We start from the raw sequence: 14,892 nt of genomic DNA on the forward strand, positions 1-14,892 counted from the left end.
TTTCTTCGTTTTCGTTTTGTGTTTTTCTAGCTTTTTTTTTTCTTGTTTTTCTTCCAAATAAACTTTATAATCAACTTGTCTTACTCTGATGAGAAAAAAACCTGATGGTATTTTTATTTGGACTGCATTAAATGTATAGATTAATTTAGGGCGTAACATGCATTTTTGTGATGCTGAGTCTTTTCATCCAAGAAGATGCCTTTCCTTTTGTTCAGTCCTACTTCCCTGTCTTCCAGGAATGTTTTATATAATTTTCCTCATAACGATTTTGGGTATATCTTATAATTTTACATGTATGTATTTACTTTATTTTTTGATATTGTGTTTATTATATCTTCTCTCTAGGTTTTATTTTGATCTGTGATGATTATTGAATTTTGTATGTTAATTTTATAACCTGTTACTTTACCAAGTCATTTCATTGTTCATAGTAATTTTGCCATTGATTAGTTTGGGTTGTCTAGATGTATAATCGTATGAGATGAAAATTGAGAATTTTCTGAGCCTTTCCAAACAATACAGAATTTTTCTAAGTTAACAATACATGGGCAGTACAGGTGTGTTTCTGGAGATAACACTTAGCTACTTAATGTAGATGTTCCAGTCTGTCATGTGCCATGATCTGTGTTAACTGTATCATTTGTTTAATAACAGGAGTTAGAAAGGCAGAAACATATGTGTAGTGTGCTGCAGCATAAGATGGATGAACTTAAAGAAGGCCTCCGACAAAGAGATGAGCTTATTGAGGTATGTACATGAACTGTGGAAATACTTAATTTTGGAAAAAGATGCACTGAATTGGATGAGGGCATGTGTGTTGGGAGGGAAGGGAGTTAAAATGCCACAAACAAACTTGTCTCTTCACATTTGGCTGTACCCTAAAATCTTACAAACGTGAAACATGAAGGCAGGCTTAAAAAATTAATACTGTGAACCCTATAAATATTTCGCCTTTTAATAGCAGAAGCTTTTATAATTGTCTTTTATTCCTAAGCACATTGTTTCCTAAAGATATCTTAGGAAATGGGCAAAAGGAAACATTACAGAGTACCATGATTCTTTGGAATGTAGTGAATGCTATATTTGGGGACATGATTCTTGGGGAATAAGAAGTTTGATCGTCCCTCAGGTAGGTGCATTTCTGAGATGGCTAAATGAAAAGAAGAAATTGTGTCAAGACGCCTGGTAGTAGACAAGAGGTGAAGATTGCCTGGGGCTGTGACTCAGATTCCTGGGGTGGAGGAGCTCTGAGGGCCACAGCAATATCCTAGGAGGGAAGGAGGAGTGTGGGCCTCCAAGAAATCTTTGAAAGCATGTATCATCCTTTTGTGCCTGCCAGCTTGCATGCATCTCTGTTTTTCTTTAGATGTGGTTTTCCTCTTGAGGTTGTCATTTTTTATAAATATGGGGTGAGGTTTGTTGGGAAGGGGTCATGCTCACTTTCTTGGTGAGGTTATCAAGCACGTCTAATGTTAACTTAGTGTTGATCCCGTGGTGATATCAGGAAGGCAGCTTTTTTTTTTAAAAAAAATAATCTATTTCTGTTTCATTTTTTAAATTATTTTTTATTTTTTGGCTGCATCAGGTCTTCACTGCGGCACACAGGCTCTTTGTTGTGGCGCGTGGGCTTCTCTCTAGTTGTGGCACGCAGGTTTTCTCTCTCTAGTGTGGCACGCGGGCTCCAGGGTGCATGGGCTCAGTAGTTGTGGCACGTGGGCTTAGTTGCCCCAGGCATGTGGGATCTTAGTATCCCGACCAGGGATCGAACCCATGTCCCCTGCATTGGAAGGTGGATTCTGTACCACTGGACCACCAGGGAAGTCCCAGAAAGGCCAGCTCTTGACAACCCCGGAGATGCCACATGCATCACAGTCAACTCAGCCCTGTCCCTCGTCCTTCAGAACCACCCCCCCTTCCCTCCCTCTTTTTCTCTTCCCCCATGGGCCTGCCTCACTTAATCTCTCCCCCTATAAATGACTTTAAAAACCATTTAATAGAAGAAAAGAAGTGACTCTTTTTGTGGATTTGTGTTACTTTTTTTGTCATTCTTGAGAATAATTGAATTGAACATAGCCTGCTGAAAGCAGATAGAATTTGTGAATTCTAAATGCAAACACAGATAACCCTTTGAAAATATTAGATTACATGTGAAGTTAATTGTCTTAGTTTTTCCATATATGGCAAGAAGCATATTATCCAAACTCTGTATCCTGCTGGCAGTTAAAAATCACGTGAATTCTTCTCCCTTTTTGTCCTCTTTTTTGTGTGTGTCAGTATGCCAGCCACTTGTTATTTCTTTTTCTAATTAAAATATGTACTTTTCCCCATATGATTTCCAAAGAATAATAAAACTACTTTGGGAGCTGCTTCTCAAATTCAGTAACTTATGTTAGAATTGGTTAAGTGTTCTAGTTTTTAGTTTGTTGATTGCATTTAAGAGCTATTTTAATGCTTGATTTTTACAATTTGTCAGTATGGTTTCCAATTTAAAAGCCCAGGGTGCTGGGTATACAAACTTTAAAAACCTTAGTTTTAAGGGTTGTTTTTTTTTTTGTTTTTGTTTTTTGCGGTACGCGGGCCTCTCACTGTTGTGGCCTCTCTCCCGTTGCGGAGCACAGGCTCCGGACGCGCAGGCTCAGCGGCCATGGCTCACAGGCCCAGCCACTCCACGGCATGTGGGATCTTCCCGGACCGGGGCACGAAGCCGTGTCCCCTGCATCGGCAGGCGGACTCTCAACCACTGCGCCACCAGGGAAGCCCTTAAGTACTTTTTATGTTTAGAATTAACATCCTTCAGATGTTAATATGCACATTTACTTATAACTGAAGAATCCTGACTTTGCCAAAATAATGTTTTTTGGTCTTTAGAATGGAGAACCACGTGGTAAAGTAGATGAGAAATGTATGAGTAGGGAAAGTGGAAGATGATAATTTACCAGTAATGCATAAAAGAACCTGCTAAATATAAGAGAGTATAACTTGAGCATCAGTGCCTAGTCAGAAGAGTTAAGAATTGCTAAATGCTAGAAATCTAGTTTTTCTAAAAACTGATGTGAAATGTGTAATTTATGATGTTCCTGCTATCATAGATTCTGCTAACAGGAATTCAAAATGATTGAGCTATGTCCCTCTTGTAGTTTTTTAGTTCTCCTTAAAAAAATAGGGTTCAAAACTACCGCTTGTTGTCTGTGATAAGGATCATTTGTTCATAAGAAAATCTGAATTTCCCTCTCTAAAAGTGTAAGTTGTCCCATGTTTGGGGGAAAGGCACTTATGAGAGGAAGAGTACATGTGTGGAGCTGGGTGTACATCGAAGCCCCAGCTGGCTTGCTGCCTCATAGCTGTGGCTGGAGCAGCTGCCCCCAGTCCCCTCGCTTGCTGTCATACCGACACAGCGCCAAGATGCCGGATGTCATCTTTCCTTTAAGACACTGGATGCCATCTTTCCTGTTGATCACAGACTTCCTGCTTTTGTTAAGTTTCTTTATCAGCTTTATTTTTGTTCTGTTTTCCTCCCTCTAACCCCGTCCCCTTTTTCTTTCTGCTCTTTTATTACTTCTCTTCCCCTCTTCCTCTGCAGGAGAATCAGCGTGTGCAGCAGAGAGTAGACACCATGACAAAAGAGGTGTTTGAACTCCAGGAGACACTGCTTTGGAAAGATAAAAACATTAGGGTATGAGATCAAATTGGGCTTTGGCCCAAAGCTCATTGATGAGGAATAGACCAATGTAAATTTAACGTAGAGATTCCTGAAATTCTGTCCTTTGACTATTTTTAGAGCATTTATACAGAGTGAAATATGAATAAGCAGAAGACAGAAACTTCCATGGGAAAACCTCATCCAATGCCTGGAAAGAACTCTTCTCTCCAGCTGACTCTGGGCTTGTAAAACCTACAAGTAGGAACTTTCTAAGCAAGTTGTTCTTTATTTCCTCAGGATTTTTATGCAGAAACAGCCACAGGCATTTAATTCAAACTCTGTGGGTAATTTGATATCCTTACATTGTAAGAATTTGGATAAGAAGCAAGAGGATAGGGGGTGGGGGAAAAGTTATTAGCATCCCATAAATCTTTGGTGAATAAAATAGGAAGAGATTAAAATCATTTTAATTACAGAAGTGGATAGGAATGTAAGATTTGCTGGAGCTGCCAGACTATGATGTCACCTCTAATCATATCCTTGCAACTCCCTAAAGCAGGGGCCCAGATAAGGAAAAAGTCTTCAGTGCCTTTTTGCTAAGCCCTTCAGGTAGATTCCAAGGACACTGGAGCTGAAAAAATCCCTGCCAGTTCATCCCATGTGGCCTTTTGACTGGCAGCCACGTACACCTCATGGCATATGAGCTCTCTGTTCCACAGAGGCTTAACTTGTCAGGGAAGGGCAGCGTGGAGGGAAAAGAGAGAAGGAAACCCTTGGCCTGAAGACATAGTTAGGAAGCCTCCGTTCTACCAGAGGTTAGGTGGGGTAGGGAAAAGCTGGCCAAAATCCCCGAGAGCACCTGTGGTGGACAGACGTGGATGTGAAGCCCTCTGGATCACACCCTCCATAGTTAGGGGCATTCTGGTGTCCAGGTCATTTCACACCTCCAAGGACCCTATCCTCTCAATAGACACTTGGGAAACAAAATTACTTGTTAAAGTGTGGTAGACCAAGCAGTTTTAAAGAAAGAAAGCTACCTTTTAGAGTTTCTGATGCTAAAATACCAAGTTCCTGTAATTCTGTCTAAAGCTGGAAAAACCTTCTGAGGTATTAATTAACAACTCTGTTAAGAGTTTTGAATTGTGACTGTGAACTACTGATTCTATTTAAATTTTTTACTTGGGAAATTTAAAATGAGACGTGAAAAAGTGTATAGCAAAAGCAGGTAGTTGTAAAGTTAAGTTGAAATCTGGTCACTATTTAGAATGGGCTTCTTTTAGGATTTTACATAATTTTCTTTAGCACAGATCTGCAGCTCCATGATTTCTATTTTGTATAATTATCTTAGCATATTAAACTGATTATTTTGGACCAGCCATAGAAAACCCCCAAATCTCTCAGTCCAATAGCTATTCAAAATAAAACAAAAATTTTTTTCTACCCAAAAGATGTACTGATGGTTACAGTATAAATAATTTGACTTTTAAATTTTCCTGCTATTATCGAATGAATGAGTGGGTATCTTCTTTCTATGTAGTATATAATAACATGTTCTTTTGGCTTTTGTTGTTGTTGTTGGCACCATTTTTCCAACAGCATGTGCTTATTACTTAGTGTCTGTGTCACATTTATTTTAATTTTTTTAATTTTTTTATACAGCAGGTTCTTATTACTCATGAATTTTATACACATCAGTGTATACATGTCAATCCCAATCGCCCAATTCATCACACCACCACCACCACCACCCTGCTTTCCCCGATTGGTGTCCATACGTTTCTTTTCTACATCTGTGTCTCAATTCTGCCCTGCAAACTGGTTCATCTGTACCATTTTTCTAGGTTCCACATATATGTGTTAATATACTATATTTGTTTTTCTCTTTCTGACTTACTTCACTCTATATGACAGTCTCTAGATCCATCCACATCTCTACAAATGACCCAATTTTGTTCCTTTTTATGGCTGAGTATTCCATTGTGTATATGTACCACATCTTTATCCATTCGTCTGTCGATGGGCATTTACGTTGCTTCCATGACCTGGCTATTGTAAATAGTGCTTCAGTGAACATTGGGGTGATGTGTCTTTTTGAATTATGGTTTTCTCTCGGTATATGCCCAGTAGTGGGATTGCTGGATCATATGGTAATTCTATTTTTAGTTTTTTAAGGAAGCTCCATACTGTTCTCCATAGTGGCTGTATCAGTTTACATTGCCACCAGCAGTGTAAGAGGCTTCCATTTTCTCCACACCCTCTCCAGCATTTATTGTTTGTAGATTTTCTGTTGATGCCCATTCTAACTGGTGTGAGGTCTCACCTCATTGTTGTTTTGATTTGCATTTCTCTAATAATTAGTGATGTTGAGCTGCTTTTCATGTGCTTCTTAGCCATCTGTATGTCTTCTTTGGAGAAATGTCTATTTAGGTCTTCTGCCCATTTTTGGATTGGGTTGTTTGTTTTTTTAATATTGAGCTTCATGAGCTATTTATATATTTTGGAGATTAACCCTTTGTCCGTTGATCCATTTGCAAATATTTTCTACCATTCTGAGGGTTGTCTTTTTGTCTTGTTTATGGTTTCCTTTGCTGTGCAAAAGCTTTGAAGTTTCATTAGGTCCCATTTGTTTATTTTTGTTTTTATTTCCATTACTCTAGGAGGTGGATCAAAAAAGATCTTGCTGTGATTTATGTCAAAGAGTGTTCTTCCTATGTTTTCCTCTAAGAGTTTTATAGTGTCTGGTCTTATATTTAGGTCTCTAATCCATTTGGAGTTTATTTTTGTGTATGGTGTTAGGGAGTGTCCTAATTTCATTCTTTTACCTGTAGCTGTCCAATTTTCCCAGCACCACTTATTGAAGAAGCTGTCTTTTCTCCACTGTATATCCTTGACTCCTTTGTCATAGATTAGTTGACCATAGGTGCGTGGGTTTATCTCTGGGCTTTCTCTCCTGTTCCATTGATCTATATTTCTGTGTTTGTGCCAGTACCATATTGTCTTGATTACTGTAGCTTATAGTATACTCTGAAGTCAGGGAGTCTGATTCCTCCATCAAGACTGCTTTGACTATTTGACACACACTATTTTGTGTCTCCATACAAATTTTAAGATTTTTTCTTCTAGTTCCGTAAAACATGCCATTGATAATTTGATAGGGATTGAATTGAATCTCTAGATTGCTTTGGGTAGTATAGTCATTTTCACAATGTTGATTCTTCCAATCCAAGAACATAGTATATCTCTCCATCTGTTGGTATCATCTTTAATCTCTTTCATCAGTGTCTTATAGTTTTCTGCATACAGGTCTTTTGTCTCCCTAGGTAGGTTTATTCCTAGGTATTTTATTCCTTTTGTTGCAATGGTAAATGGGAGTGTTTCCTTAATTTCTTTCAGATGTTTCATCATTAGTGTATAGGAATGCAAGAGATTTCTGTGCATTAATTTTGTATCCTGCAACTTTACCCAATTCATTGATTAGCTCTAATAGTTTTCTGGTGGCATCTTTAGGATTCTCTATGTAGAGTTTCATGTCATCTGCAAACAGTGACAGTTTTACTTCTTCTTTTCCAATTTGTATTCCTTTTATTTCTTTATCTTCTCTGATTGCCATGGCTAGGACTTCCAAAACTATGTTGAATAATGATGGCGAGGGTGGACATCCTTGTCTTGTTCCTGATCTTAGAGGAAATGCTTTCAGTTTTTCACCATTGAGAATGATGTTTGCTGTGGGTTTGTCATATATGGCCTTTATTATGTTGAGGTAGGTTCCCTCTATGCCCACTTTCTGGAGAGTTTTTATCATAAATCGGTGTTGAATTTTGTGAAAAACTTTTTCTGCATCTATTGAGATGGTCATATGGTTTTTATTCTTCAGTTTGTTAATATGGTGTATCACATTGATTGATTTACGTATATTGAAGAATCCTCGCATCCCTGGGATAAATCCCACTTGATCATGGTGTATGATCCTTTTAATGTGTTGTTGGATTCTGTTTGCTAGTATTTTGTTGAGGATTTTTGCATCTATATTCATCAGTGATATTGGTCTGTAATTTTCTTTTTTTGTAGTATCTTTGTCTGGTTTTGGTATCACGGTGATGGTGGCCTCATAGAATGAGTTAGGGAGTTTTCCTTCCTCCGTGATTTTTTGGAAGAGTTTGAGAAGGATGGGTGTTAGCTCTTCTCTAAATGTTTGATAGAATTCACCTGTGAAGCCATCTGGTGCTGGGCTTTTGTTTGTTGGAAGATTTTTAATCACAGTTCCAATTTCATTACTTGTGATTGGTCTGTTCATATTTTCTATTTCTTCCTGGTTCAGTCTTGGAAGGTTATACCTTTCTAAGAATTTGTCCATTTCTTCCAGGTTGTCCATTTTATTGGCATAGAGTTGCTTGTAGTAGTCTCTTAGGATGATTCGTATATCTGTGGTGTCGTAACTTCTCCGTTTTCATTTCTAATTTTATGAATTTGAGTCCTCTCCCTCATTTTCTTGATGAGTCTGGCTAATGGCTTATCAATTTTGTTTATCTTCTCAAAGAACCAGCTTTTAGTTTTATTGATCTTTGCTATTGTTTTCTTTGTTTCTATTTCATTTATTTCTGCTCTGATCTTTATGATTTCTTTCCTTCCGCTAACTTTGGGTTTTGTTTTTTCTTCTTTCTCTGTTTGCTTTAGGTGTAAAGTTAGGTCGTTTATTTCAGATGTTTCTTGTTTCTTGAGGTAGGCTTGTATAGCTATAAACTTCCCTGTTAGAACTGCTTTTGCTGCATCCCGTAGGTTTTGGATCGTCATGTTTTCATTGTCATTTGTCTCTAGGTATTTTTTGATTTCCTCTTTCATTTCTTCAGTGATCTCTTGGTTATTTAGTAACGTATTGTTTAGCCTCCATGTGTTTGTGTTTTTTACTTTTTTTTTCCCTGTAATTCATTTCTAATCTCATAGCGTTGTGGTCAGAAAAGATGCTTGATATGATTTCAGTTTTCTTAAATTTACTGAGGCTTGATTTGTGACCCAAGATGTGATCTATCCTGGAGAATGTTCCGTGCGCACTTGAGAAGAATGTGTAATCTGTTTTTGGATGGAATTCTTATAAATATTAATTAAATCTGTCTGGTCTATTGTGTCATTTAAAGCTTGTGTTTCCTTATTTATTTTCATTTTGGATGATCTGTCCATTGGTGTAAGTGAGGTGTTAAAGTCCCCCACTATTATTGTGTTACTGTCGATTTCCTCTTTTATAGCTGTTAGCAGTTGCCTTATGTATTGAGGTGCTCCTGTGTTGGGTGCATATATATTTATAATTGTTATATCTTCTTTTTGGATTGATTCCTTGATCGTTAGGTAGTGTCCTTCCTTGTTTCTTGTTTCTTCTTTCTTCATTTTAAAGTCTATTTTATCTGAGTATTGCTACTCCAGCTTTCTTTTGATTTCCATTTGCATGGAATATCTTTTTCCATCCCCTCATTTTCATTTTGTATGTGTCCCTAGGTCTGAAGTGGGTCTCTTGTAGACAGCATATATATGGGTCTTGTTTTTGTATCCATTCAGCAAGCCTGTGTCTTTTGGTTGGAGCATTTAATCCATTCACATTTAAGGTTGTTATCAATATGTATGTTCCTATGACCATTTCCTTAATTGTTTTGGGTTTGTTTTTGTAGGTCCTTTTCTTCTCTTGTGTTTCCCACTTAGAGAAGTTCCTTTACAATTTGTTGTAGAGCTGGTTTGGTGGTGCTGAATTCTCTTAGCTTTTGCTTGTCTGTAAAGCTTTTGATTTCTCCATCGAATCTGAATGAGATCCTTGCTGAGTAGAGTAATCTTGGTTGTAGGTTCTTCCCTTTGATCACTTTAAGTATATCGTGCCACTCCCTTTTGGCTTGTAGAGTTTCTGCTGAGAAATCAGCTGTTAACCTTATGGGAGTTCCCTTGTATGTTATTTGTCATTTTTCCCCTTGCTGTTTTTAATAATTTTTCTTTGTCTTTAATTCTTGCCAATTTGATTACTGTGTCTCGGCGTGTTTCTCCTTGGGTTTATCCTGTATGGGACTCTCTGCGCTTCCTGGACTTGGGTGGCTATTTCCTTTCCCATGTTAGGGAAGTTTTCAACTATAATCCCCTCAAATATTTTCTCTTGTCCTTTCTCTCTCTCTTCTCCTTCTGGGACCCCTATAATGCGAATGTTGTTGCATTTAATGTTGTCCCAGAGGTCTCTTTGGCTGTCTTCATTTCTTTTCATTCTTTTTTCTTTATTCTGTTCTGCAGCAGTGAATTCCACCATTCTGTCTTCCAGGTCACTTATCCGTTCTTCTCCCTCAGTTACTCTGCTATTGATTCCTTCTAGTGTAGTTTTCATTTCAGTTATTGTATTGCTCATCTCTGTTTTTTCTTTAATTCTTCTAGGTCTTTGTTAAACATTTTTTGTATCTTCTCGATATTTGCCTCCATTGTTTTTCCAAGGTCCTGGATCACCTTCACTATCATTATTCTGAATTCTTTTTCTGGAAGGTTGCCTATCTCCACTTCATTTAGTTGGTTTTCTGGGGGGTTATCTTGCTCCTTCATCTGATACATAGTCCTCTGCCTTTTCATCTTGTCTACCTTTCTGTGAATGTGGTTTTTGTTCCACAGGCTTCAGGATTGTAGTTCTTCTCTCTTCTGCTGTCTGCCCTTGGTGGATGAGGCTATCTACTTGGCTTTTTTTTTTTGCGGTACGTGGGCCTCTCACTGTTGTGGCCTCTCCCGTTGCGGAGCCTCTCCCGTGTCTCTCCAGACATGCGGGCTCAGCGGCGATAGCTCACGGGCCTAGCTGCTCCACGGCATGTGGGATCTTCCCGGACCAGAGCACAAACCCGTGTCCCCTGCATCGGCAGGCAGACTCTCAACCACTGCGCCACCAGGGAAGCCCTAGGCTTTTTTTTTTAATTAAACTTTTTAAAAATGTTTGAGGTCATTGTAGATTCACATGCAATTGTAAGAAATAATACAGAGATCTTGTATGCCCTTTATCCAGTTTTCCCAAAATGTAACATCTTGTAAAGCTATAGTACAACAAGTGTATTGACCTTGATATAATCAAGATGCAGAACCTTTTCATCACCATAAGGGGTCCCTCTTGTTGCCCTTTTACAGCCATATCTACTGCCTCCCCTTCAACATCCCAGGTGCTGGCAACTGCTAATCTGTTCTCCATTGCTATAATTTTGTCATCTTAAGAATGTTGTATAGATGGGGTCGTACAGTATGCAGCCCTTTGGAGTTACATTTTTTTCACTCAGAATAATTCCCCTTAAGATTCATCCAAGTTGTTTCATGCATCAGTAGTTTGTCCCTCCTTTGACTTAAAAGAAATTTTTTTAATTGTGGTAAAGTCCAAAAAAATAACAGAAAATTGACCATTTAAATTTAAATGTAGAGTTTGGTGGTATTAAGTCCATTGACATCGTTGTGCTACCTCACCGTCATCCATCCATAGAAACCTTTGCATCTTGCAGAACTGAAACTGCCCGTTAAATAGCAACTCCCCAATTTCCCCTCCTTCAGCCCCTGGCAGCCACCCTTCCACTTTCGTTTCTATGAATTTGACTACTCTTGGTACCTCATAAAGTGGAATCATACAGTGTTTGTCTTTTTGTGACTAGCTTATTTCACTTAGCATATATCCTCAGGGTTCAGACATGTTGTAGCATGTGTCAGAAGTCCTTCCTTTTTAAGAATGAATAATATTCCAATGTATGCTTGTACCACATTTTGTTTATCCGTTCATCTGGACGCTTGGTTGCTTCCACCTTTTTGCTATTGTGAGTAATGCTGCCGTGAACATGAGTTTGCAAAACTCTCTTGGTGATTTCTTTTGGGTATGTACCCAGGAGGGGAATTGCTACATTATATGGTAATTCTATGTTTAATTTTTTGAAGAACAGCCATACTGTGTTCCATAGCAGCTGCACCATTTTATCTTTCCACCAGCACTGTACAAGGGTTCAAGTTTCTCTACATCCTTGACAACACTTGTTTCCTCTTTTTTCTTTCTTTTTTTTTTTTTTTGATAGTAGCCATCCTAATGTGTGTGAGGTGGTCCTCCCTTGACTTTTAAAAGACACATTTTTAAATATGATCTGTGACTACCTAATATATCACTTGTCTCTAGTAGCTTCATTATCAAGATTTAAATTTAGTAACTCCATGAAGGAACATGGCCATTATTCTCATATTAAAGTTCAGTTTTCTTTAGTTCTTTCATTGATCCTAGTGGTCGTACCTCTAGCGCCAGTGTAGTTCTGAGCACCCAGGCTTGTATAACCCTATAGCCCAGAACAAGGCTCACTCCCATTCTGACAAAAGATATTTGTGCCTGTATGTAATTATAACCTGTTGTCCAAAAGTTCAGCCTTTAGGCTTCTTGACACTAGAATTTGAGGTTTGGTCAGGGGTAAAGAATTACTTAGATCTCCACAGGCATGTACTTTTTACCCTAAAAAAAAAAAATCTCTAGGAACAATTATGGAATACAAACACAAGGGTAGTGATTATATGGTCAGGTAATAAAGAGGATTTCAGATCCAGTGTGAATACATTTGGTCCAATTATAAGGTACTTCAGTAGTCCTCAAACTTTGTGGTGAAATGGAAGGATTTGCAGGATGTATTTTATTTTCCCATCCATAATTATGGGAAGATGAAATTTAAAAGTCCAAAAGTAAAGATAAAATCTGCTATTAGATTGGGAAGAGGAACAAATGGCATGTACTAGCATTTGCTAGAATTCTGGGTTTCAAATTGGTCTGTTCCTAACGGGTCTTTTATCTCCAGTGGTGTTTCTACAGAGCATGTTGTGACAGTGGTTGCTGACCCAGTTACGTGTGGTGATGCATGGCACGACTATGCACACAGATACCATAACCCAAAATAGCCAACGCAGCAGAGATGAGAGTGGCTGTCAGTAGATGGGAGAGCATTGCTTGGGCTTTGTTGTCCTAATGTTACACTTGCTAGTAATGTAATGGAGTGTTAATATTAGCTTGGAGTGGTAGAGTATGCCTTATGGTGCTAGAAACGCAGATTGTTAACTTACACACAGACTGTAGACACACAGTATGAATGTAAATTGTTGAAAGGAAGTTAGATGTTCATGTTGCAGTTTGGGCAGGTAAGGAATAGGACTTGCCCCGTGAACTACTTTTCCAGTACTATCTGGGATGACAATAAGGGAACATAATTGTGGCCTTCATGGGGCGACGATAGATAAAGAGTACGCAAGGGCTTTGGAACCAAAAAGAACTGGATTCATTTTCTGGCTTTACCAGTTACTGTGACTTTGGGTGAAAACGTAGCCTCTCTGAACCTCAGTTTTCTGATCTGTGAAATGGGCATAAGGAAAGTACAGGGTATATAAGGGAGAAATTAATTTAAAAATATATGAGAGAAATTATATGTATATTTAACACCTGGAGCTACACAATGGCAGTTGCTATCATCCATTATTTACTTATTGGTTGGAAAATAGGATTATAGTGATTTAAAAAGTTGTCCAGCTATTCAGCAGTCAGTAACTAAGCAGTTAGCCCACTTCTAAACTCTGTAAACCAAGAGGAAAGTTACCCGTTGTAGTTTAACTTCTTAGATTAATGGGAATGCTGGTAGAAAACATTAAATATAGGAACAAATGTGCAGAGAAAGGCTTTTTCAAATAGCGCAGCTGTCAGATACCTGCACAGACTGCTTATCCTGGGTGGGTTCTGAAGTATGGGGTATTTTATTACACAGAGTAACAGTATGTCATTGTTGACCAAACGTGTGTTCCTGCTTCTGCACCACTGTCCTGAGCTCTGACAGTGTGAGATTTAGGCAATGGTGGGAAAAATGGAACCCAGTCTGGCTTTTCCTGAGCCTTGCTTGCATCTTACGCACTGCAGGCAGGGTGCTTGACACTGAGTACTCCTTTCAGCCTGTGCCCATACGATGCTGCTGTTATTATCCCCTTTTCCAGTGAGGAAACTGAGGCATAGGTCAGTTAATAGGTGCCAGGACTCAACGTCCTGTTTCCAAACCCATATTCTGCTACCTGCCATAGGTGGACTGTATTTATTTTGTCAGTATTTTGTTTTGTTTTTTCACATTTTGAAGGTATATCAGAAAACCAAATAACCCTTAGTTATTATTTTGTTAATTAAATTAACAAAAACAGATCCTTGAGAATTTTGCGGGGGGGGAGATTAGCTTTTTTTTTTTTTTTTTTTTTTTTGCGGTACGCGGGCCTCTCACTGTTGTGGCCTCTCCCGTTGCGGAGCGCAGGCTCAGCGGCCATGGCTCACGGGCCTAGCCGCTCCACGGCATGTGGGATCTTCCCGGACCGGGGCACGAACCCGTGTCCCCTGCATTGGCAGGCAGACTCTCAACCACTGCGCCACCAGGGAAGCCTGAGATTAGCTATTTTTAATTAAGCGGTATCTGAGGAATATTTTACCGTACTCCTGGAGAACTATTACTACGGCCAGTATTTAATTAAAATACCTTGTATATATACTGGTTGTTTTCCTCCAGAACTAACTTTTATTTTTTAAAAAATCAAGTATATTCTTGAATATACTTTAGTTTAACATGAAACATGGGTTTTTTGGTCTACCAAACAAACGTACTTAGGAGGTTTGTAAGGAAGACTTTAGTATTACTAAATGACTGAAAAAGAAAGATTTGTTTTCTTGCCTGATGTGATAAGCATGTTTTGCCAAATTTATGCACGATTAACCACTTACTATTAAAACTTTCTTCTGGAGATAGATACCCGTATAACTGTGTATTTCCTCCCATATCTAACTGCTTGTTTCCAAAGCTTTTAATGCTTCCTTGTCTCCTATGCCTTTATCTTTTTTGAATTTGAATTAGGTACTTCTCTGCTACCTTTCACTTGCTCTTTTTCTGTGCCGTTCTTTCTCTTGCTACCCTGTCTAAACCAGGCCCTAGAGAAACAGAAAGAATACATTGGCTGCCTTAGGAGTGAGCGGGACTCGCTCAGAGAGGAGCTGGCCGAGCTGAAGGCAGCAGTGGAGACGGGAGAGGTACGTGAGCTCCCCCGCGCGCCAGGCCCTCACTGCTTTGTTCCTCCTTCCTTCCGTCCTGTCCTCTTTCCAGCCTGAATACAAAGCACAGTGTTCACTCCTCAGCCCAGATTTGGTAGGTGTGAGTCCTGTCTCTGCAGAGCTAGATTCCGGGTAGCTAGTGCTGACCAGGTGTTCCCGTGGCAGACATGTGTTGTCGCAG

At 38.9% G+C, this 14,892-nt stretch overlaps 1 protein-coding gene across 7 annotated transcripts in view; it reads left to right on the forward strand.

Moving 5' to 3' along the window:
- Positions 1–14,892, forward strand: part of LRRFIP2 (LRR binding FLII interacting protein 2) — a 118,933-nt gene that overhangs the window by 91,919 nt on the left and 12,122 nt on the right. For 4 of the 7 annotated variants that reach the window (XM_089919013.1, XM_089919012.1, XM_089919014.1 and 1 more), the window contains 2 exons: positions 655–747; positions 3,581–3,673. In XM_089919013.1, coding sequence (XP_089775139.1) covers positions 655–747; positions 3,581–3,673 — 186 coding nt within the window. Of the gene's footprint in view, positions 1–654; positions 748–3,580; positions 3,674–14,588; positions 14,691–14,892 lie in introns of all 7 variants that reach the window. The other 3 variants (XM_089919016.1, XM_089919018.1, XM_089919019.1) reach the window with 2 other exon arrangements.

This window comes from Delphinapterus leucas, chromosome 10, assembly GCF_059928025.1.
Source record: "Delphinapterus leucas isolate spDelLeu-1000000601 "Yukka" chromosome 10, BTC_Dleu_Yukka2, whole genome shotgun sequence".
NCBI lineage: Eukaryota > Metazoa > Chordata > Mammalia > Artiodactyla > Monodontidae > Delphinapterus > Delphinapterus leucas.